General features: G+C 45.3%; 1 protein-coding gene across 1 annotated transcript in view; it reads left to right on the plus strand.

Annotated features, from left to right (window-relative positions):
• The window catches only part of LOC138675777 (sodium-coupled monocarboxylate transporter 1-like), a 126,760-nt gene that overhangs the window by 35,418 nt on the left and 67,843 nt on the right, over positions 1-23,499 (plus strand). Inside the window, exon 8 of the mRNA XM_069764296.1 lies at positions 15,785-15,873. Coding sequence (XP_069620397.1) covers positions 15,785-15,873 — 89 coding nt within the window. The remainder of the gene's footprint in view (positions 1-15,784; positions 15,874-23,499) is intronic.

Below are 23,499 nucleotides of genomic sequence, written 5' to 3' on the forward strand. Positions count from 1 at the left end.
GTGCCAAGGTAAATAACCAGGGGACAAGTGAGGTACTTGAGGGTGAGACAGAAGGATAGTCAGGTGGAAGCTGGAGGTCAGAAAGCTGAGTGGATAAAACAGACCAGATCAAGCTCGGAGAGCAAATAAACAACACAGTATGCATACGAACAACAGGGGGTAAGCCACACAGACAAAAAGAAAGAGAATCCTAGTCCAGAGTGGGTATAAATATCCCTCCCAGATCCAAGAGGAGGCCATAACAAATAACCCTGAGAGGGCCAGGCATTAACCCTGTCCAAACCATGACATATTGGTGCTGTTCCATTCGGGGTTCTGTTGGTTACGACCTGCAGGATAATAGCAGTGTTTGTTGCGTGAGCCGGAAGTCACTACTCAGTGTAAGTCTATGAGGTCCTGAATGAGGCCAGAATAAGGCTCTCATAGACTTATACTGAGAGCTTGTGACCATTACCTCTGTCTTCTGGTCACTCAGAAGCTGTGGTCACAAGATGGCGGATCGGGACTGGAGCAGGAGCTGGAACAGCTGAAGACGGCAGCTGGTGAGTATAATCTTAGGCACAGGGAACTTACATTAGTGGTAACACTCCAGTGGTGAAATAAAAAAATCCACTGGAGTGGTGTTTTAAATAAGAGCATTACATGTAGCCATAGTAGAAAAAAATAAAAAGTAAGTCACTAAAATGGAATGGGGACACGCATACCACTGGTGGTTAAATAGTTAAGAATATAACGTATTAATGGTCACATAATAGGCTTGTTCTAAAAAAATATATATAGCCCAAAAGTGCTAATAAATGTATCAATGGAATAAACAGTATAGGTAAAAAGAGAAGTAAAGGCTGTGTGTGCATCTACAGAAAGAGATATTCATCACTAGTGTTAGGGGTAGCGGAACGCACCCAGTAAAATAGATGTTTATTATGAATGGTGCGTTCGCAGTCCGGGGTCCAACGTGCAGGAGAAACCTGCTGCTAGTGAATGGCGGCACTGTTTGGCGGTATAGACTAGCTCTGTTACCTCACAGAGCAACTGCGAGAGGAAAGCACTGCGCCCTGTTAGCCTCACAGGAGCACAAGCTTACTGCCGAACTGATAGCAGTCAGTGGTTATGCACACACGCAATCTCCTCACCGGAGGTGCCAGTATTCTAGGGGCTTATTTCAGCCGGGTCCCTGAATCACGTTCACACAATCTCCTCGCCGGAAGTGCCAGCATTCTAGGAGCCTGAATACAAACATACATAACCACACTGGCACAAAGCACATATTAGAATTGATACTAGCGCATGACCGTGCAGCCATGCGAGCCTTAAATAGCTGCAGCACGTTTAGGACCTTCCAAAGAAGGACCAATGGAGTTGCTGCAGTACCTGAGCATGTGACCTCAGATCCCCACTGAGAGATCTTGCCCCGGGCATGCTCAGAGTGCAAAGCAGGATTTAGTCCTAGCACCTACAAGGACTTTAGCTGCAGTATCTGATCATGTGACCCTCGATCTCCACTGAGAGATCTTACTCTGGGCATGCTCAGAACGTGAAAAGCAGGACTTAGACCCAGAAGCGTCTGCTCGCCGCTGCCCAGCACTGACTTCAATGGCAGAAGCAGGAAATGCAGCAGTAACTCTCAGCACAGAGTCAGACTGAGCGAGACGCTGGGATCGACGTCTCCGCTGGGCAGGCTCCACTGTGGCAGGAGAAGAATGGGAGATTGCAGCGGAGATGGCCTGAGATTCCCCCTCTGCAGAGGCAGGAACTCGACCCCTAACATGGCGCCCCCTCCTTGGGCATCGCTACGTTCGAAGGCAACAATGAGCTGCAGAGCCCAAATGTGCTCAGCAGGCTCCCAGGACCTATCCTCAGGGCCATAACCCTTCCAGTGCACCAGATAAAATTTTTTGCCACGTACCACCTTGCACCCCAAAATAGCGTTCACCTCGAAATCGTCCGTAGACGAACCTGATGTTCCGGCAGATGACTCAGAAAGCCGGGACATGTATACGGGCTTAAGGAGGGACACATGAAAGGTATCGGTGATACCAAGGCGTGGAGGAAGGGCTAGACGGGAGACCACAGGATTAACCTGTTCGAGAACCTTGAAGGGACCCAAGTAGCAAGGTGCAAACTTAGTGGACTCTACACGCACCCTGATGTTACGGGCGGAGAGCCTCACTAAATCGCCAGGAGCAAAGGTCGGGGCAGGGCGCCGATGTGCATTGGCGGAGGACCTCATTCTCTTCTTGGAGGCCCAAATGGCATCCTGAGTGCGGTCCCAAATGTCCTGTGCCTCCACTGCCCAGTCTGCCACCCTGGAATCAGCAGAGGACACGGGCATAGGCACAGGAACACGCGGATGCTGATCGTAATTAAGGAGGAAAGGAGTCTGACCAGTGGAGTCGGCTACAGCGTTGTTAAGGGCGAACTCTGCCCATGGTAATAAAGATGTCCAGTCATCCTGCCTGGCAGAAACAAAATGTCGCAAATATGTGACCAGAGTCTGATTGGCCCTCTCTACCAACCCATTCATCTCGGGATGATATGCGGAAGAGAGATTTAACTCAATGCTGAGAAGACGACAAAGCTCTCTCCAGAACCGAGATGCAAACTGGGGACCCCGGTCACTGACAATTTTGTCTGGCATGCCGTGTAGGCGGAAGATGTGTCTTATGAACAACGCTGCCAAGGCCCGTGCAGAAGGTAACCGTGTAAGCGGCACCAAATGCACCATTTTCGAGAAATGATCGGCAATAACCCAAATGATGGTACAGCCGCGAGACTTGGGCAAACCCACTACAAAGTCCATCCCGACCATCTCCCAGGGCCTGTCTGCCACAGGCAAGGGATAGAGTAACCCAGCCGGCCGGTGTCGAGGAGACTTATTTTTGGCGCATGAGACACACGCCAGAACGTAAACTCTGACATCTCGGAGCATATGCGGCCACCAGTATGTCCTCGCCAGCAGCTCAGATGTCCTCTTTGTCCCAAAGTGTCCACCCACCCTGGAGGAATGAGCCCAAGAGAGAACCTCCGGTCGCAAATTTATGGGCACAAAAGTCTTGCCCGGAGGCACAGACTCAAGCGACACCAGAGCCACGGTTCTCAGGCTCTCAGAAGGGACAATAAGCCGAGGCTCTCCTTCCTCCTCCTCAGATGACACAACATAGCGAGAAAGGGCGTCAGCACGAATATTCTTCTCCCCAGCGAGATAATGGAGGGTGAAGTGGAATTGGGAGAAGAACAAGGACCATCTGGCCTGGCGAGAATTTAGCCGCTGGGCTGTTTGCAAATATAGCAAATTTTTGTGGTCTGTGAAAACTTGAAAGGGAAAACGAGCCCCCTCCAAGAGATGTCTCCACTCTGAGAAAGCCAACTTCATCGCTAGCAACTCCCTGTCCCCGATGGAATAATTCCTCTCCGCTGGTGTGAAGGTCTTGGAGAAGAAGCACGGATGCTTCCGACCTTGAGCATCCTTTTGGAAGAGGACTGCTCCTGCACCAACGGAAGAGGCATCCACCTCCATTATAAATGGCTTATCGACATCGGGACGATGTAGGATGGGAGCGCTAGCAAAATGGGACTTAATAGAAGAAAAGGCCTTAGAGACCTCTTCAGACCACACTTTGGGATTCGCTCCCTTCTTGGTGAGGGCTACCAAAGGAGCTACCAAAGTTGAGAAGTGAGGAATGAACTGGCGGTAATAATTAATGAACCCCATAAAGCGCTGCACTGCTTTAAGCGAATGGGGTTCTTGCCAGTTCATCACAGCCTGTAGTTTGGCAGGATCCATAGCCAATGCCTGGGCGGAGATGATATAGCCCAGGAAAGGTAAAGACTCCTGCTCAAACACACACTTCTCCAACTTTGCGTAAAGAGAGTTTGCCCGTAAGAGGTCGAAGACTCTGCCAACATCTCTCTGGTGGGAGTCAATATCTGGAGAGAAGATGAGAATATCATCCAGATAGACTACGACCGAGGTGGAAAGCATATCCCGGAAGATATCGTTGACAAAGTCTTGGAAAATGGCTGGGGAATTACAGAGCCCGAAGGGCATCACCAGATACTCACAGTGCCCATCTCTGGTGTTAAACACCGTCTTCCATTCGTCCCCCTCACGGATGCGAATCAAGTTATAAGCTCCCCGCAGGTCTAATTTGGTAAATACCTTAGCTCCCCGTAGCCTATCAAAAAGCTCAGAAATCAGGGGCAGCGGGTACTTATTCTTAACGGTGATGGTGTTAAGACCCCTGTAATCTATGCAAGGACATAATACTCCATTCTTCTTCTGCACGAAGAAGAACCCTGCCCCTGCTGGTGATACTGACTTCCTAATAAACCCTCTTGCCAAATTCTCCTGGATGTATTGGGACATAGCCTCCGTTTCCGGGAGAGAGAGGGGATAGACACGTCCCCGAGGAGGTTCTGCTCCAGGCAAGAGATCTATAGGACAGTCATAAGGACGGTGAGGCGGAAGGGTCTCCGCGGCCTTTTTGGAGAAGACGTCTGCATAGGACCAATAGTATTTGGGGAGAGAAGAGAGATCTGCGGGTATCTCAGAGGTGGAAACATGAACGCACTCTTTCACACATCTGCCCTTACAGGATTCACTCCAACCCAATATCCTCCCAGAGGTCCACTCAATATGTGGGGAGTGGAAACGGAGCCAGGGTATTCCCAGCAGAATCTCATCCATTCCCTCGGGAAGGACAAGAAGGGAAATAATCTCCTGGTGGGATGGGGACATAGCTAACGTGAAAGGGACAGTCTGATGTGTGATTTGTAATGGAAGTGTCGACCCATTCACCACTCTAACAGTTACTGGTTTGGCAAGCATTACCAGAGGTATTGCGTGGCACAGAGCAAAAGCAGAAGACATGAAATTTCCCTCTGCTCCTGAATCCACACAAAGCTCTACTGTATGAGTGGATGTGCCTTATTTTGTCTGCAGCGTTTTTTGCACAAAAAAACGCATGCGTTTTTTCCCCTATATTTAACATTGAAAACGCATGCGTTTTTTTGTACGCGTTTGGTCGCATTTTGAAACGCATGTGTTTTTTTGCTGCATGCGTTCTTTTTCAGAAATGCAACTTGTAGTATTTTTGAGAGGCGTTTTTTTGACACTTAAAAACGCATGCGTTTTCATGCTTTTTTTGTGTCAAAAAATACATTGGAGTCAATGGAAACGCATGCGTTTTTAAGCACATGTGTTTGCTTTAAAAACGCATGCGTTTTTATTAAAAAAAGACAGAAAACACAGTGATATGCCACCCCCACCATAAAGGTTATAAAGGGATCCTAACCCTAACCCTAAAGGGATCCTAACCCCAACCCTAACCCTAAAGGGATCCTAACCCTAACCCTAACCCTAAAGGGATCCTAACCCTAAAGGGATCCTAACCCTGACCCTAACCCTAAAGGGATCCTAACCCTAACCCTAAAGGAATCCTAACCCTAACCCTAACCCTAAAGGGATCCTAACCCTAACCCTAAAGGGATCCTAACCCTAAAGGGATCCTAACCCTAACCCTAAAGGGATCCTAACCCTAACCCTAACCCTACTCCTAACCCTAAAGGGATCCTAACCCTAACCCTAAAGGGATCCTAACCCTAACCCTAAAGGGATCCTAACCCTAACCCTAACCCTACCCCTAACCCTAACCCTAAAGGGATCCTAACCCTAACCCTAACCCTACCCCTAATCCCTTTAGGGTTAGGGTTAGGATCCCTTTAGGCTTAGGGTTAGGGGTAGGGTTAGGGTTAGGATCCCTTTAGGGTTAGGGTTATGATCCCTACCCCTAACCCTACCCCTAACCCCTTTAGGGTTAGGGTTAGGATCTCTTTGGGCTTAGGGTTAGAGTTAGGGTTAGGATCCCTTTAGGGTTAGGGTTATGATCCCTACCCCTAACCCTACCCCTAACCCTAACTATTTCTGTTTATAGTGGGTTTTTTACTTTATTTTGATGATTGGCAGCTGTCACACATTTCTCAGCATGTGTTTAAAAAATGCAAACGCATGAAAAAACGCATGTAAACGCATCAAAACGCCGCGTTTTTTTCACCACATGCAAAAATGCATGCGTCAAAAAACGCAGCGTTTGCACGCGTTTACATGCATTTTTCCACCATGCGTTTTTTTTTTTTAAATGCATGCGTTTTGAAATGCAAGTGTGAAACCAGCCTAACAGGATTGTCCCTTTAAAGGACAACTCGGAGGAAAATGCCGCTGTGTCCAGTGAACCTCCTCCAATGGTCACTAGACGCGATCGTTTCCCGACCGCCGTGGACATTTATTAGCGTAATGTCCCAGTTGCTGGCAATTTTTACACACCACAGGTACTCGAGCGGTCTGAGACCTAGGTCCCGCTCGAGAGACCTCCATGGCCTCATGGGAGTCGGACGCCGTAACAGGAGATTCTAGAGGTTTGGCAAAGGTGGGAGCCAGCCGAAACCTCTGCCTACACTGGGTCCGCTCCAACCTCCGTTCGTTAAAACGGAGATCGATTTGGGTAGATATAGTAATGAGCTCCTCCAGTGTGGCGGGAATCTCCCTGGTGGCCAAGGCGTCCTTTACATGATCTGCCAGTCCTTTCCAGAACACCGGAATAAGGACTTTATCTGGCCATTCCAGCTCAGAAGCTAGAGTCCGGAATTGTATGGCGAACTGGCTGACCATGGACGAACCCTGAGTAATTGCCAACAATTGGAGCGCGGTATCGTGGGTGACACGAGGTCCCAAAAAGACCTGCCTCAGAGCGTCCAGGAAGAGAGGAGCACTCTGAACCACATGATCATCATGTTCCCAAAGTGGCGTTGCCCACTCCAACGCCCTGCCCGACAAAAGGGATAAAATGAATCCCACTTTCGCCCGTTCCGTAGGAAAACATGCAGCCAGCAGCTCAAGATGTATGGAGCACTGGCTCACAAATCCCCGACATAGCTTACTATCACCAGCAAACTTGTCTGGAAGCGGGAGACGAGATAAAGTTGGAGCAGGGGTGGCAGTGGACAAACTGGCTGCAGCTACACTTGCAGCCTGAACAGCGACAGCAGTGACGTCCACAGCTGAGGTTGCGCGCTCTAGAGCCGCCAACCTACCCTGCAGCTGCTGGATGTACCGCTGTAGACGCTGATCGTCCGCCATTTACAAGCCAGACCCTGGCGGTAGTATTACGTTAGGGCTAGTGGAACGCACCCAGTAAAATAGATGTTTATTATGAATGGTGCGTTCGCAGCCCGGGGTCCACCATGCAGGAGGAACCTGCTGCTAGTGAATGGCGGCACTGTTTCGCGGTATAGACTAGCTCTGTTACCTCACAGAGCAACCGCGAGAGGAAAGCACTGCGCCCTGTTAACCTCACAGGAGCACAAGCTTACTGCCGAACTGATAGCAGTCAGTGGTTATGCACACACGCAATCTCCTCACCGGAGGTGCCGGTATTCTAGGGGCTTATTTCAGCCGGGTCCCTGAATCACGTTCACACAATCTCCTCGCCGGAGGTGCCAGCATTCTAGGGGCTTATTTCAGCCGGGTCCCTGAATACAAACATACATAACCACACTGGCGCAAAGCACATATTAGAATTGATACTAGCGCATGGCCGTGCGGCCATGCGAGCCTTAAATAGCTGCAGCACGTTTAGGACCTTCCAAAGAAGGACCAATAGAGTTGCCGCAGTACCTGAGCATGTGACCCCAGATCTCCACTGAGAGATCTTGCCCCGGGCATGCTCAGAGTGCAAAGCAGGATTTAGTCCTAGCACCTACAGGACCTTAGCTGCAGTATCTGATCATGTGACCCTCGATCTCCACTGAGAGATCTTACTCTGGGCATGCTCAGAACATGAAAAACAGGACTTAGACCCAGAAGCGTCTCCTCGCCGCTGCCCAGCACTGACTTCAATGGCAGAAGCAGGAAATGCAGCAGTAACTCTCAGCACAGAGTCAGACTGAGCGAGACGCTGGGATCGATGTCTCTGCTAAGCAGGCTCTACTGTGACAGGAGAAGAATGGGAGACCGCAGCGGAGATGGCCTGAGATTCCCCCTGTGCAGAGGCAGGAACTCGACCCCTAACAACTAGGATAATAATAAAAGTATGGTTCCTATAGAGAAGGCAAGTGTGAAACGGGTGTCGGGGTGGGCGCCACACCCATAGGAGGACTCTCTGTAGGTACTATACTTTTATCATCATCCCAGTGATGGGTATCTATTTCTATAGATGCACACAGCTTTCACTGCTCCTTTTACATATGCTATTTATTCCTTTGATACATTCATTAGCACTTCTGGGCTCTATATATTTTTTGAGAACCTATTATTTGACCATTAATACGTTATATTATTAACTACTTAACCTCATTGGGTATTCGTGTCCCAATTCCATTTCAGCGACTCACGTTTAATTTTTTTCCACCATGGCTACATGTAATGCTCTCATTTAATAAAGAGTGACGCTTTTATTTCTTTCTATGGCTATCTGTTTACTTTTTTCTTTTTACATAGGAACTAGTGTTTATCTGGGTGTTTAGCTTTCATTAATTTCCATGAATTGGTGACATATGGGATTACATATATGCACTTATCAAATTCTCCAATATGTTTGTAGTCTTTCACACTGCAGTTTATATTTAACCCCTTAGCGACCGCCGATACGCCTTTTAACGGCGGCCGCTAAGGGTACTTAAACCACAGCGCCGTTAATTAACGGCGCTGTGGAAAAAGTCAATAGCGCCCCCCAGAGGCCGATTTTCTCCGGGGTCTCGGCTGCCGGGGGTAGCCGAGACCCCAGAGAACATGATTCGGGGGTTTTTTAACCCACCCCGCATTTGCGATCGCCGGTAATTAACCATTTACCGGCGATCGCAAAAAAAAAAGCGATCTCTTTTTAATTTCTCTGTCCTCCGATGTGATCGCACATCGGAGGACAGAGAAAAGGGGTCCCAGGTGGCCCCCCAATACTCACCTAGCTCCCCCGATGCTCCTCGTGTCTCCCGGTGGGCGCCGCCATCTTCAAAATGGCGGGCGCATGCGCAGTGCGCCCGCCGGCCGGCACCGGGAGAATCTTTGGGGTCTCGGCTGCCGGGGGTAGCCGAGACCCCAAAGAGCATGATCGGGGTCGGTATTACCGACCCCTGTTTTGCGATCGCCGGTAATTAACTGTTTACCGGCGACCGCAAAAAAAAAAGTAAAGTGTAATTCTCTGTCCTCTGATGTGATCGCACATCAGAGGACAGAGAAATAGGGGGATTCGGGGACCCTAGCATACTCACCTAGGTCCCTGGATCCTCTTGCTGCTCCTCCTGGCCGCCGGCAGCAGAACATGGCGGACGCATGCCAAGTGCGCCCGCCATCTGTCTCCATCTGCCGGCCGGCAGGAGAACAGCAGTTGGGGCTAAAATTAGGGGTAGGGTTAGGGTTAGGGCTAGGGGTAGGGTTAGGGGTAGGGTTAGGGTTAGGGTTAGGGGTAGGGTTAGGGGTAGGGTTAGGGGTAGGGGTAGGGTTAGGGGTAGGGTTAGGGGTAGGGTTAGGGCTAGGGGTAGGGTTAGGGCTAGGGGTAGGGTTAGGGTTAGGGTTAGGGGTAGGGTTAGGGGTAGGGTTAGGGTTAGGGGTAGGGTTAGGGGTAGGGCTAGGGTTAGGGCTAGGGTTAGGGCTAGGGTTGGGGCTAAATTTAGGGTTAGGGTTGGGGCTAAATTTAGGGTTAGGGCTAAACTTAGGGTTAGGCTTCTTTCACACTTACGTCGGTACGGGGCCGTCGCAATGTCTCGGCCCGACATACCGACGCACGTTGTGAAAATTGTGCACAACGTGGGCAGCAGCTGTAGTTTTTCAACACATCCGCTGCCCAGTCTATGTCCTGGGGAGGAGGGGGCGGAGTTACGGCCACGCATGCGCGATCAGAAATGGCGGATGCGACGTACAAAAAAAGTTTCATTGAACGTTTTTTTGTGCCAACGGTCCGCCAAAACACAACTGATCCAGTGCACGACGGACGCGACGTGTGGCCATCTGTCACGATCCGTCGGCAATACAAGTCTATGGACAAAAAACGCATCCTGCGGGCACATTTGCAGGATCCGTTTCTTGTCCAAAACGACGGATTGCGACGGAATGCCAAACGACGCAAGTGTGAAAGTAGCCCTAGGGCTAGGGTTAGGGTTGGGGCTAAAGTTAGGGCTAGGGTTGGGGCTAAAGTTAGGGTTAGAGCTAGGATTAGGGTTAGGGTTTGGATTAGGGTTGGTATTAGGGTTAGGGTTGGCATTAGGGTTACGCTTGGGATTAGGGTTAGGTTTGGGATTAGGGTTAAGGTTAGGGTTGTGATTAGGGGTGTATTGGGATTAGGGTTAGGTTTGAGGTTAGGGTTGAGATTAGGATTAGGGGTGTGTTGGATTTAGGGTTTTGATTAGGGTTATGGTTAGGGTTGACATTAGGGTTGTTTTGGGGTAAGGGTTGTGATTTTGGTTAGGGTTAGTGATTAGGATTATGGATGAGGTTGGGATTAGGGTTAGGGGTGTGTTGGGGTTAGGGTTGGAGCTAGAATTGGGGGGTTTCCACTGTTTAGGTACATCAGGGGGTCTCCAAACACGACAGCCAATTTTGCGCTCATAAAGTCAAATGGTGCTCCCTCCCTTCTGAGCTCTGCCGTGCGCCCAAACAGTGGGTTACCCCACATATGGGGCATCAGCGTACTCGGGATAAATTGGACAACAACTTCTGGGGTCCAATTTCTCTTGTTACCCTTGTGAAAATAAAAACTTGGGGGCTACAAAATCTTTTTTGTGAAAAAAAATATATTTTTTATTTTCACGACTCTGCATTCTAAACTTCTGTGAAGCACTTGGGCATTCAAAGTTCTCACCACACATCTAGATAAGTTCTTTGGGGGGTCTAGTTTCCAAAATGGGGTCACTTGTGGGGGGTTACTACAGTTTAGGTACATCAGGGGCTCTGCAATCGCAACATAATGCCCACAGACCATTCTATCAAAGTCTGCATTCCAAAAAGGCGCTCCTTCCCTTCCGAGCTCTGCCGTGCGCCCAAACAGTGGTTTACCCCCACATATGGCGCATCAGCGTACTCGGGATAAATTTGACAACAACTATTGCAGTCCAATTTCTCCTGTTACCCTTGTGAAAATAAAAACTTGGGGGCTACAATATCTTTTTTGTGGAAAAAAAAATATTTTTTATTTTCACGACTCTGCATTCTAAACTTCTGTGAAGCACTTGGGCATTCAAAGTTCTCACCACACATCTAGATAAGTTCCTTGGGGGGTCTAGTTTCCAAAATGGGGTCACTTGTGGAGGGTTACTACAGTTTAGGTACATCAGGGGCTCTGCAATCGCAACATAATGCCCACAGACCATTCTATCAAAGTCTGCATTCCAAAAAGGCGCTCCTTCCCTTCCGAGCTCTGCCGTGCGCCCAAACAGTGGTTTACCCCCACATATGGCGCATCAGCGTACTCGGGATAAATTGGACAACAACTATTGCAGTCCAATTTCTCCTGTTACCCTTGTGAAAATAAAAACTTGGGGGCTACAAAATCTTTTTTGTGAAAAAAAAAATATTTTTTATTTTCACGACTCTGCATTCTAAACTTCTGTGAAGCACTTGGGCATTCAAAGTTCTCACCACACATCTAGATAAGTTCCTTGGGGGGTCTAGTTTCCAAAATGGGGTCACTTGTGGAGGGTTTCTACTGGTTAGGTACATCAGGGGCTCTGCAAACGCAACATAATACCCGCAGACCATTCTATCAAAGTCTGCATTCCAAAACGGCGCTCCTTCCTTCCGAGCTCTGCCGTGCGCCCAAACAGTGGTTTACCCCCACATATGGGGTACCAGCATACTCAGGACAAATTGGACAACAACTTTTGGTGTCCAATTTCTCTTGTTACCCTTGGGCATTCAAGGTTCTCACCACACATCTAGATAAGTTCCATGGGGGGTCTAGTTTCCAAAATGGGGTCACTTGTGGGGGATTTCTACTGTTTAGGCACATCAGGGGCTCTCCAAACGCGACATGGCGTCCGATCTCAATTCCAGACAATTCTACATTGAAAAAGTAAAACGGCACTCTTTCTCTTCCAAGCTCTGCGGTGCGCCCAAACAGTGGTTTACCCCCACATATTGGGTATCGACGTACTCAGGAGAAATTGCACAACAACTTAAGTGGTCTAATTTTTCCTGTTACCCTTGTGAAAATAAAAATTTGTGGGCAAAAAGATCATTTTTGTAGAAAAAATGCAATTTTTTTTTTTCACGGCTCTACGTTATAAACTTCTGTGAAGCACATGGGGGTTCAAAGTGCTCGCCACACATCTAGATAAGTTCCTTAAGGGGTCTAGTTTCCAAAATGGTGTCACTTGGGGGGGGTTTCCACTGTTTAGGCACATCAGGGGCTCTCCAAACGCGACATGGCGTCCAATCTCAATTCCAGCCAATTCTACATTGAAAAAGTAAAACGGCACTCCTTCTCTTCCAAGCTCTGCGGTGCGCCCTAACAGTTGTTTACCCCCACATATTGGGTATCAGCGTACTCAGGAGAAATTGCACAACAACTTTTGTGGTCTAATTTCTCCTGTTACCCTTGTGAAAATAAAAATTTGTGGGCAAAAAATCATTTTTGTAGAAAAAATGTGATTTTTTTTTCACGGCTCTACGTTATAAACTTCTGTGAAGCACATGGGGGTTCAAAGTGCGCACCACACATCTAGATAAGTTCCTTAAGGGGTCTAGTTTCCAAAATGGTGTCACTTGGGGGGGGGGTTTCCACTGTTTAGGCACATCAGGGGCTCTCCAAACGCGACATGGCGTCCAATCTCAATTCCAGCCAATTCAACATTGAAAAAGTAAAACGGCGCTCCTTCACTTCCAAGCTCTGCGGTGCGCCCAAACAGTGGTTTACCCTCACATATGGGGTATCGACGTATTCAGGAGAAATCCCACAACAACTTTTGTGGTCTAATTTCTCCTGTTACCCTTGTGAAAATAAGAATTTGTGGGCGAAAAGATCATTTTTGTGTAAACAAAAGCGATTTTTTATTTTCACGGCTCTACGTTATAAACTTCTGTGAAGCACTTGGGGGTTCAAAGTGCTCACCACACATCTAGATAAGTTCCTTAAGGGGTCTAGTTTCCAAAATGGTGTCACTTGTGGGGAGTTTCCACTGTTTAGGCACATCAGGGGCTCTCTAAATGTGACATGGTGTCCGATCTCAATTCCAGCCAATTCTGCATTGAAAAAGTCAAACGGCGCTCCTTCACTTCTAAGTTCTGCGGTGCGCCCTAACAGTGGTTTACCCCCACATATGGGGTATTGGCGTATTCAGGAGAAATTGCATAACAAAATTTATGGTTACATTTCTGTTTTTACACTTGTGAAAATAAAAAAAATGGTTCTGAATTAAGATGTTTGCAAAAAAAAGTTAAATGTTCATTTTTTCCTTCCACGTTGTTTCAGTTCCTGTGAAGCACGTAAAGGGTTAATAAACTTCTTGAATGTGGTTTTGAGAACCTTGAGGGGTGTAGTTTTTAGAATGGTGTCACACTGCATTATTTTCTATCATATAGACCCCTCAAAATGACTTCAAATGTGATGTGGTCCCTAAAAAAAAATGGTGTTGTAAAAATGAGAAATTGCTGGTCAACTTTTAACCCTTATAACTCCCTAACAAAAAAAAATTTTGTTTCCAAAATTGTGCTGATGTAAAGTAGACATGTGGGAAATGTCATTTATTAACTATTTTTCATGACATATCTCTCTGATTTAAGGGCATAAAAATACAAAGTTTGAAAATTGCAAAATTTTAAAAATTTTTGCCATATTTCCGTTTTTTTCATAAATAATCGCAAGTAATATCGAAGAAATGTTACCACTAACATGAAGTACAATATGTCACGAAAAAACAATCTCAGAATCAGCGGGATCCGTTGAAGCGTTCCAGAGTTATAACCTCATAAAGTGACAGTGGTCAGAATTGCAAAAATTGGCCTGGTCATTAAGTACCAAATTGGCTCTGTCACTAAGGGGTTAATGCTATTTACATGCAGATATATTAGTAATCTGCAGGTAAATATCATTTTAATCACACCAGCTGGTTCATTGAAGAAGATAAAAAGAAGAGAACAAGTAGAAAAATGAAGAAATATTCTCCTTCAGCCGCTTGTTTCCAGTCATTGGGGCGTTAGTCACCACTCATTACACAGTGAATGTGCTGTTATCACTCCACCTGCATCCTGACTGACATCCTGCTCTGAACACATATTCAGCTCACACACACTGTAAAGTTGGTGGACAGTCAGGGAACAGGTAGGGGGATAACAGGACATTCACTGTGACTGTAACAGCCCACTGCATGACCCTGATGCAGGGAGAATATAACTTAATTTTCTCTGAAGCTGAATTTTCAGTAAGCCTGCCAAACATGATTTAAATGCTATTTACCTGCAGATTGCCACTTTATCCACAGGTAAATCGCATTTTGGCTGGTGATAGGTTCCCTTTAATATAAAATTATTTTCTTGGCATACCAGCCCAGATGTTCACAGGCTTCTCCTGTGAGTCACAGAGTCACATACAAATACTGGTATTTTTTAGGTTACATTCCAACTCAGATTTTTTTACTAATTTTTTATTGTATCTGTTCCAAAATGCCCCTCAAAAAGTGCAATAAAATGTTTGGAAAACTCTTCCTATTAATTTCTATAGGAAATCCAATTTGATGTTCATATGAGAAGATTTTTGACCGATTTTTCTTTCCTGAACATGTTTTGAAAAAGTTTGGTTGAAAAATAAAAAGTGCATGTAACTCCTTTGAAGAAGATCCTGATCCAAAAAGGCACTGTCAAATCCAAAGACTGTAAAAATAAAAATGGAACCAAACTATTCCAAATTCAATGAAGGAATTAGAAGCTAGAAGTATACAGGCATCAGTCTTTTCACGCTTCAATTTTCAATTTGTATCTCGTAGAACTGTATAAAGCAACTTTTGCAGGATTTATTGTGGTGGTGCATGTGCCAAGACTTGAATGCATAATTAACTGGTGGTAAAGAACAAAAGGCAGTAATTACCAAATTCTTGAAGCAAAAGTCCTTCAATCCAAACTTTAGGACTTTCTTGCAGTTGAGCCAGCGAGGTGTGCTGGGCAAGGGCGAAAAACGGTTTCACCTTTCCCCCACACACCTCCATCGCTCACCTGCATGCCACTGTGAATGTCCTAAAGTTTGGATTAAAGGACTTTTCCTTCAATGATTTGATCAGTGCTGCCTTTTGTTTTTTCCCACCAGTTTATTATGCATTCCAAATTCAATACTGCTCCAACAAATATTTTAGGGAAAGAAAAACGTCTCCAAAAACCTCCCCCAAAAAGAGTTTCTTGAAACATGAAAAACTCATCATTTTGTCCAAAAACTTTGAGTGATCATAGCCTAATATTAACTCAGAAAATATAGCCAGTATATCCGTCCTAACTCAGGAAGAGCCTAAATACAAAGATTATAGTGACATTTATTCATTTCAATTACCTTTTAATATATGACTGAAGGGATTAGTCAACACTCAGCTTCAGGCTTATCTTGGCACCGGTACAGCATTGCAAAAAATATTTTATGGTCTGGTTAAGGTAGAACACTTGTGTGACTCATACTGTTAATTTTAACAATTTGCTATTTACCATAGGAAATATTTTGGTTTATTTCATGATAAGTACATATTAAGAAAATGGTGTGAAGTTCTTGTCATGTTTTTAGTATACCGTTATACCATCACTCTGTCAATTTTGTTCTTGCAGCTTATGCCATATTTAGTGCTTGACATTCTTCGAGACTATCCCGGAGTGCCTGGACTTTTTGTGGCTTGTGCATATTGTGGCACATTAAGGTGAGTACGTTATTATTCCAAATAATATGTTCCTTCTAATTTATTACCAGCTAGAGAATTATATTCTCACCGGTACTGTATAGTTTATGTGCAGGCAAATACACAGGACAACTACAGAAACAACCTCCATGAAATCCTCCTAAATAAGGCATCCAATGCCTTAGCGGCATGGGCGTATTTATTTGAAACAAGAATAAATTGTGGAGGGCAGATGACACCCCCATCAGCCAATTCTGTTTCGCGTGAACACATGCTTTGTCAAGGCCCCATGAGAGTAACACAAGTTTTTCAATTATAAAAATCACCCAAAAACATTAACATCACAAAATCATCTAGGAACAATCAAACGCATAAAAATACAAGAAAGTATGTACCAAATATAGTACTATACAAAATATACCTATAAGTATAAACTCTATTTATAGAAATACTGCAAAATCGTTTTTTTTGTTTCATTTAAACCCAAAGGTCAAGTGCATTACATCTACCAATAGTTCTATTCTCCATCTGCAGCAATTTATAATGTCTCTGTGAGCCATCAGCTAAGTGATCCACCTTCTTCAACCCAGCAAAAGCTAAGATTTTACTACCAGATCCATGACAAACATGGTTAATTAATCTAGCACAGCCTTAGTGAAAGCAGAACGAACATGTTCCCTAAAACAGACAATGTAAGAATGTAATTGTTTTTCTGATATAAAGTTGAGAGCATGGTCAAAAAGTCACATACACAACAAAACGGGTTTCACAGGTAATATAATCTCTTACGAAAAACTCCTCTCCACCTGCACCTGCAATTAAGGTTTTTTAGGAACGAATTGGGAACAAATTGAACAGTGGCCACATTTATAATTTCTATTTTACAGCCAGTCACCATTATCTTTTTTCTTCTTCAAAAAACATCCTTGCACTAGCATCTCCTTCAAAATACGGCACCTGCTAAAATACCATAGGAGGGATAGAGGCTATATCTTTTAAACCAGGGTCATCAAACATTAATGTTCAGGCTGTCTAACACCCACAAATCATGCAGCCGCAGGGACTCGAACATGATAAATGAGCACGCCCAGATACTTGGATAACACCCAAGCCTGCTCGGCCAAGACGTTTTCTGTGCTCGTTCGCTCATACTAAAGTATTCCTTCCTTAGCTAAAATCGCATCAACCCAAAAATTTGAGTTTCTCCATATTTAGTCATACATTGCATATTCCATGAATTATTGTTAAGGTGATTAACAAAATCGATGAATTAATTTTATCTCCGGACCAAATTATCAACATATCATGGATATAACTACTCCAGGGCTTTACATGTTGGATGGATTATGTTCAGTGTAAATTAAATTTATTGCATTGTCTTTTAATGATGGGGCATTTATCATAAAATGCAGACACTGCGGTCCTTTTTTCAGCAAAATATACACTAGGGCTAAATGACTATTGTACGCTATTGCTAGGCAGGTAAAGTGCACTCCATTATATATGGATAATGTAGTTGTTCTAAGGGTTCTCAACAGAAATCAAATTTAAAGGAACGTAAAAGTCCAGGAATGCTATGTTCACATTCATCTAGTATTGGATACTGTGGAATTGCAAAGGAGTATGCGCTTTCGGGGGGAAAGCGCTTACTCCTTTGCAATTCCACAGTATTGGTATTTACACAGCGTGGTGCTGAAGCCGCCATTCATTTCTTCTCTCCAGCAGTGTTCGCTGGAGAGAAGATATTAAAAAATTTTTTTTTTGGTGTTTAAAAAAAAGATTCCTGTCCCCAACCCCCTCCCACCCCCTGTGCGCACCAACCCCTTCCTCCCCCCCCCCCGCTGTTAATAAAATACTTACCCGGCTCCCTTCCTGCTTCTTCTCGCCGCAGCTTCTCCTGTATGAGCGGTCACGTGGTGCCACCCATTACAGTGATGAATATGCGGCTCCACCTCCCATAGGGATCTTTTTTTTAAACACCAAAAAAAAAAAGAAGAAATGAATGGCGGCTTCAGCACCAGATGCAGGGGACAGCGCTTAACTGTAGCGCTGTCTCCTGCACGGTGCATGTGGTACCCAGTCGGCACATGGGCGGCACACGGATGCCGCACGTGTGCCACACTATTGTGCCACGTGAGCACACGGACACGGATAATTCCGGTACCGATTTTTCCGGTACCGGAATTATCTGGACGTGTGAGACTGGCCTAAATGGAACAGAAATTTCTGGGAAAAAAATCTGCCACAGTGTAATAAATCGGTGTTATGCCACGTTCACACATTAAGTATTTGGTCAGTATTTTACCCCAGTATATGTAAGCCAAAACCAGGAGTGGGTGATAAATACAGAAGTGGTGACGTGTTTCTATTATACTTTTCCTCTGATTGTCCCACTCCTGGTTTTGGCTTACACACACTGAGGTAAAATACTGACCAATTACAAATACAATACAATACAAATACAATACAAATACAATACAATACAATACAATACAATACAATACAATACAAATACAAATTATAAAATACTGACCAATTACAAATTTCTTTCCATGATTTCATAGAAAATAGCTAATTTTACCTCTTTTTATTGTCTGTAACTTTTCACAAATGAGCCAGTTTTGAGGTACCATGCTAAAACATGAATTTGTGATATAAGAAAAGTATTACTAATGGTTGTTCTTTAAAGAGGACCTGTCACTTGCCATTAATAAAGAATTGCCCCTGTTCTGCGGAATCTTGCACAGTTGTTTCTTGTTCCTGCTCCTCTTCATTCCTGAGATATGGCCCCTCTTTCTTGTATGTAAATGTCATCAAGTTATTCAATGGGGTGTGAGCCACATTTAGACACTTAGACCGGAGTCACATTAAACGTATGAAAAGATCCGAGTCTCCCTGCCGAAAGTCGCAGGAGTGTAATGCGAGTGTCATGCAAGTACAAGATGATTTTCACACCAAGCATCCTATTTACATCTGAATGCAGTGCAATTGCTATCCGATTGCAATGCGCTTTTAACATGAGCTTTTACATACAGCTAGTGAAGAGCGAGTACACTCGTTGCTCGGGTTTTCCCGAGCATGCTCGGGTGGTCTCCGAGTATTTCGGCGTGCTCAGAGATTTGGTTTATGTCGACGCAGCTGCATGATTTGTGGCTGGTAGACAGCTTGAATACATGTGGGGATTGCTTGTTTGTTAGAGAATCCCCACATGTATTCAAGCTGGCTAGCAGCTGCAAATCATGCAGATGCGTAAAAAAAAAAAAAAAATCTCCAAGCACGCCAAAATACTCGGAGGACACCCAGAAAACCCGAGCAACGAGTATACTCGTTCATCACTACAATACAGCAATTCTCTGTCATTTACACATTGTTTTAACCCCTTAGCGACCGCCGATACGCCTTTTAACGGCGGCCGCTAAGGGTACTTAAAGCACAGCGCCGTTAATTAACGGCGCTGTGGAAAAAGTGAATAGCGCCCCCCAGAGTCGGATTTTCTCCGGGGTCTCGGCTGCCGGGGGTAGCCGAGACCCCAGAGAACATGATTCGGGGTTTTTTTTTACCGACCCCGCATTTGCGATCGCCGGTAATTAATCGTTTACCGGCGATCGCAAAAAAAAAACTCGCAATCTCTTTTTAATTTCTCTGTCCTCCGATGTGATCGCACATCAGAGGACAGAGAAAAGGGGTCCCAGATAGCCCCCCGATACTCACCTATCTCCCCCGGTGCTCCTCGTGGCTCCCGGTGGGCGCCGCCATCTTCAAAATGGCGGGCGCATGCGCAGTGCGCCCGCCGGCCGGCACCGGGAGAATCTTTGGGGTCTCGGCTGCCGGGGGTAGTCGAGACCCCAAAGAACATGATCGGGGTCGGTTTTACCGACCCCTGTTTTGCGATCGCCGGTAATTAACTGTTTACCGGCGACCGCAAAAAAAAATAAAAAATCAAAGTGTAATTCTCTGTCCTCTGATGTGATCGCACATCAGAGGACAGAGAAATAGGGGGATTCGGGGACCCTATTATACTCACCTGTGTCCCTGGGTCCTCCTGCTGCTCCTCCTGGCCGCCGGCAAAAGAAAATGGCGGGCGCATGCGCAGTGCGCCCGCCATCTGTCTCCATCTGCCGGCTGGGAGGAGAACAGCAGTTGGGGCTAAAATTAGGGTTAGGGTTAGGGCTAGGGTTAGGGTTAGGGCTAGGGTTAGGGCTAGGGTTAGGGTTAGGGCTAGGGTTAGGGCTAGGATTAGGGCTAGGGTTGGGGCTAGGGTTGGGGCTAGGGTTAGGGTTAGGGCTAGGGTTAGGGCTAGGGTTAGGGCTAGGGTTAGGGTTGGGGCTAAATTTAGGGTTAGGGTTGGGGCTAAATTTAGGGTTAGGGTTCTTTCACACTTACGTCGGTACAGGGCCGTCGCAATGCGTTGGCCCGACATACCGACGCACGTTGTGAAAATTGTGCACAACGTGGGCAGCGGATGTAGTTTTTCAACGCATCCGCTGCCCAATCTATGTCCTGGGGAGGAGGGGGCGGAGTTACGGCCACGCATGTGCGGTCAGAAATGGCGGACGCGACGTACAAAAAAACGTTACATTGAACATTTTTTGTGCCGACGGTCCGCCAAAACACAACTGATCCAGTGCACGACGGACGCGACGTGGCCATCCGTCACGATCCGTCGGCAATACAAGTCTATGGGCAAAAAACCGCATCCTGCGGGCACATTTGGAGGATCCGTTTTTTGTCCAAAACGACGGATTGCGACGGATGCCAAACGACGCAAGTGTGAAAGTAGCCTTAGGGTTAGGGTTGGGGCTAAAGTTAGGGTTAGAGTTGGGATTAGGGTTTGGATTAGGGTTAGGGTTAGGGTTAGGATTGGTATTAGGGTTACGCTTGGGATTAGGGTTAGGTTTGGGATTAGGGTTAAGATTAGGGTTGTGATTAGGGGTGTATTGGGATTAGGGTTAGGTTTGAGGTTAGGGTTGAGATTAGGATTAGGGGTGTGTTGGATTTAGGGTTTTGATTAGGGTTATGGTTAGGGTTGAAATTAGGGTTGTTTTGGGGTAAGGGTTGTGATTATCGTTAGGGTTAGTGATTAGGATTATGGATCGGGTTGGGATTAGGGTTAGGGGTGTGTTGGGGTTAGGGTTGGAGCTAGAATTGGGGGATTTCCACTGTTTAGTTACATCAGGGGGTCTCCAAACACGACAGCCAATTTTGCGCTCAAAAAGTCAAATGGTGCTCCCTCCCTTCTGAGCTCTGCCGTGCGCCCAAACAGTGGGTTACCCCCACATATGGGGCATCAGCGTACTCGGGATAAATTGGACAACAACTTTTGCTGTCCAATTTCTCCTGTTACCCTTGTGAAAAAAAAACTTGGGGGCTAAAAAATCTTTTTTGTGGAAAAAAAAATATTTTTTTATTTTCACGACTCTGCATTCTAAACTTCTGTGAAGCACTTGGGCATTCAATGTTCTCACCACACATCTAGATAAGTTCCTTGGGGGGTCTAGTTTCCGAAATGGGGTCACATGTGGGGGGTTACTACTGTTTAGGTACCTCAGGGGCTCTGCAAACGCAACATAACGCCCACAGACCATTCTATCTAAGTCTGCATTCCAAAACGGCGCTTCTTCCCTTCCGAGCTCTGCCGTGCGCCCAAACAGTGGTTTACCCCCACATATCGGGCATCAGCATACTCAGGATAAATTGGACAACAACTTTTGGGGTTCAATTTCTCCTGTTACCCTTGTGAAAATAAAAATTTGGGGGCAAAAAGATCATTTTTGTAGAAAAAATGCGATTTTTTTTTTTATTTTCACGGCTCAACGTTATAAACTTCTGTGAAGCACATGGGGGTTCAAAGTGCTCACCACACATCTAGATAAGTTCCTTAAGGGGTATAGTTTCCAAAATGGTGCCACTTGTGGGGGGTTTCCACTGTTTAGGCACATCAGGGGCTCTCCAAACGCGACATGGCGTCCAATCTCAATTCCAGACAATTCTACATTGAAAAAGTAAAACTGCACTCCTTCCCTTCCAAGCTCTGCGGTGCGCCCAAATAGTGGTTTACCCTTACATATGGGGTATCGACGTATTCAGGAGAAATCGTACACCAAATTTTGTGGTCTAATTTCTCCTGTTACCCTTGTGAAAATAAGAATTTGTGGGCGAAAAGATCATTTTTGTGTAAACAAAAGCGATTTTTTATTTTCACGGCTCTACGTTATAAACTTCCGTGAAGCACTTGGGGGTTCAAAGTGCTCACCACACATCTAGATAAGTTCCTTAAGGGGTCTAGTTTCCAAAATGGTGCCACTTGTTGGGGGTTTCCACTGTTTAGGCACATCAGGGGCTCTCCAAACGCGACATGGCGTCCGACCTCAATTCCAGACAATTCTACATTGAAAAAGTAAATACTCCTTCTCTTCCAAGCTCTGCGGTGTGCCCAAACAGTGGTTTACCCCCACATATTGGGTATCGACGTAGTCAGGAGAAATCGCACTACAACTTTTGTGGTCTAATTTCTCCTGTTACCCTTGTGAAAAAAAAAATTTGGGGGCAAAAAGATCATGTTTGTGTAAACAAATGCGATTTTTTATTTTCACGGCTCTACGTTATAAACTTCTGTGAAGCTCTTGGGGGTTCAAAGTGATCACCACACATCTAGATAAGTTCCTTAAGGGGTCTAGTTTACAAAATGGTGTAAATTGTGGGGGGTTTCCACTGTTTAGGCACATCAGGGGCTCTCTAAACGTGACATGGCGTCCGATCTCAATTCCAGCCAATTCTGCATTGAAAAAGTCAAACGGCGCTCCTTCACTTCCAAGTTCTGCGGTGCGCCCAAACAGTGGTTTACCCCCACATATGGGGTATTGGCGTATTCAGGAGAAATTGCATAACAAAATTTATCGTTACATTTCTGTTTTTATACGTGTGAAAATAAAAAAAATGGTTCTGAATTAAAATGTTTGCAAAAAAAAGTTAAATGTTAATTTTTTCCTTCCACATTGTTTCAGTTCCTGTGAAGCACGTAAAGGGTTAATAAACTTCTTGAATGTGGTTTTGAGAACCTTGAGGGGTGTAGTTTTTAGAATGGTGTCACACTTCGGTATTTTCTATCATATAGACCCCTCAAAATGACTTCAAATGTGATGTGGTCCCTAAAAAAAAAAAGGTGTTGTAAAAATGAGAAATTGCTGGTCAACTTTTAACCCTTATAACTCCCTAACAAAAAAAAATTTGTTTCCAAAATTGTGCTGATGTAAAGAAGACATGTGGTAAATGTTATTTATTAACTATTTTTTGTGACATATCTCTCTGATTTAAGGGCATAAAAATACAAAGTTTGAAAATTGCAAAATTTAAAAATTTTCGCCATATTTCCGTTTTTTTCATAAATAATCGCAAGTAATATCGAAGAAATGTTACCACTAACATGAAGTACAATATGTCACGAAAAAACAGTCTCAGAATCAGCGGGATCCGTTGAAGCGTTCCAGAGTTATAACCTCATAAAGTGTCAGTGGTCAGAATTGCAAAAATTGGCTCGGTCATTAAGTACCAAATTGGCTCTGTCACTAAGGGGTTAAAAGGAAATATTCATCAAAACACACACACGTGTGTATGTATATATATATATATAAAAATTTGACAACCAAA

Source organism: Ranitomeya imitator, chromosome 4 (genome assembly GCF_032444005.1).
Source record: "Ranitomeya imitator isolate aRanImi1 chromosome 4, aRanImi1.pri, whole genome shotgun sequence".
In the NCBI taxonomy this organism is placed as follows: domain Eukaryota; kingdom Metazoa; phylum Chordata; class Amphibia; order Anura; family Dendrobatidae; genus Ranitomeya; species Ranitomeya imitator.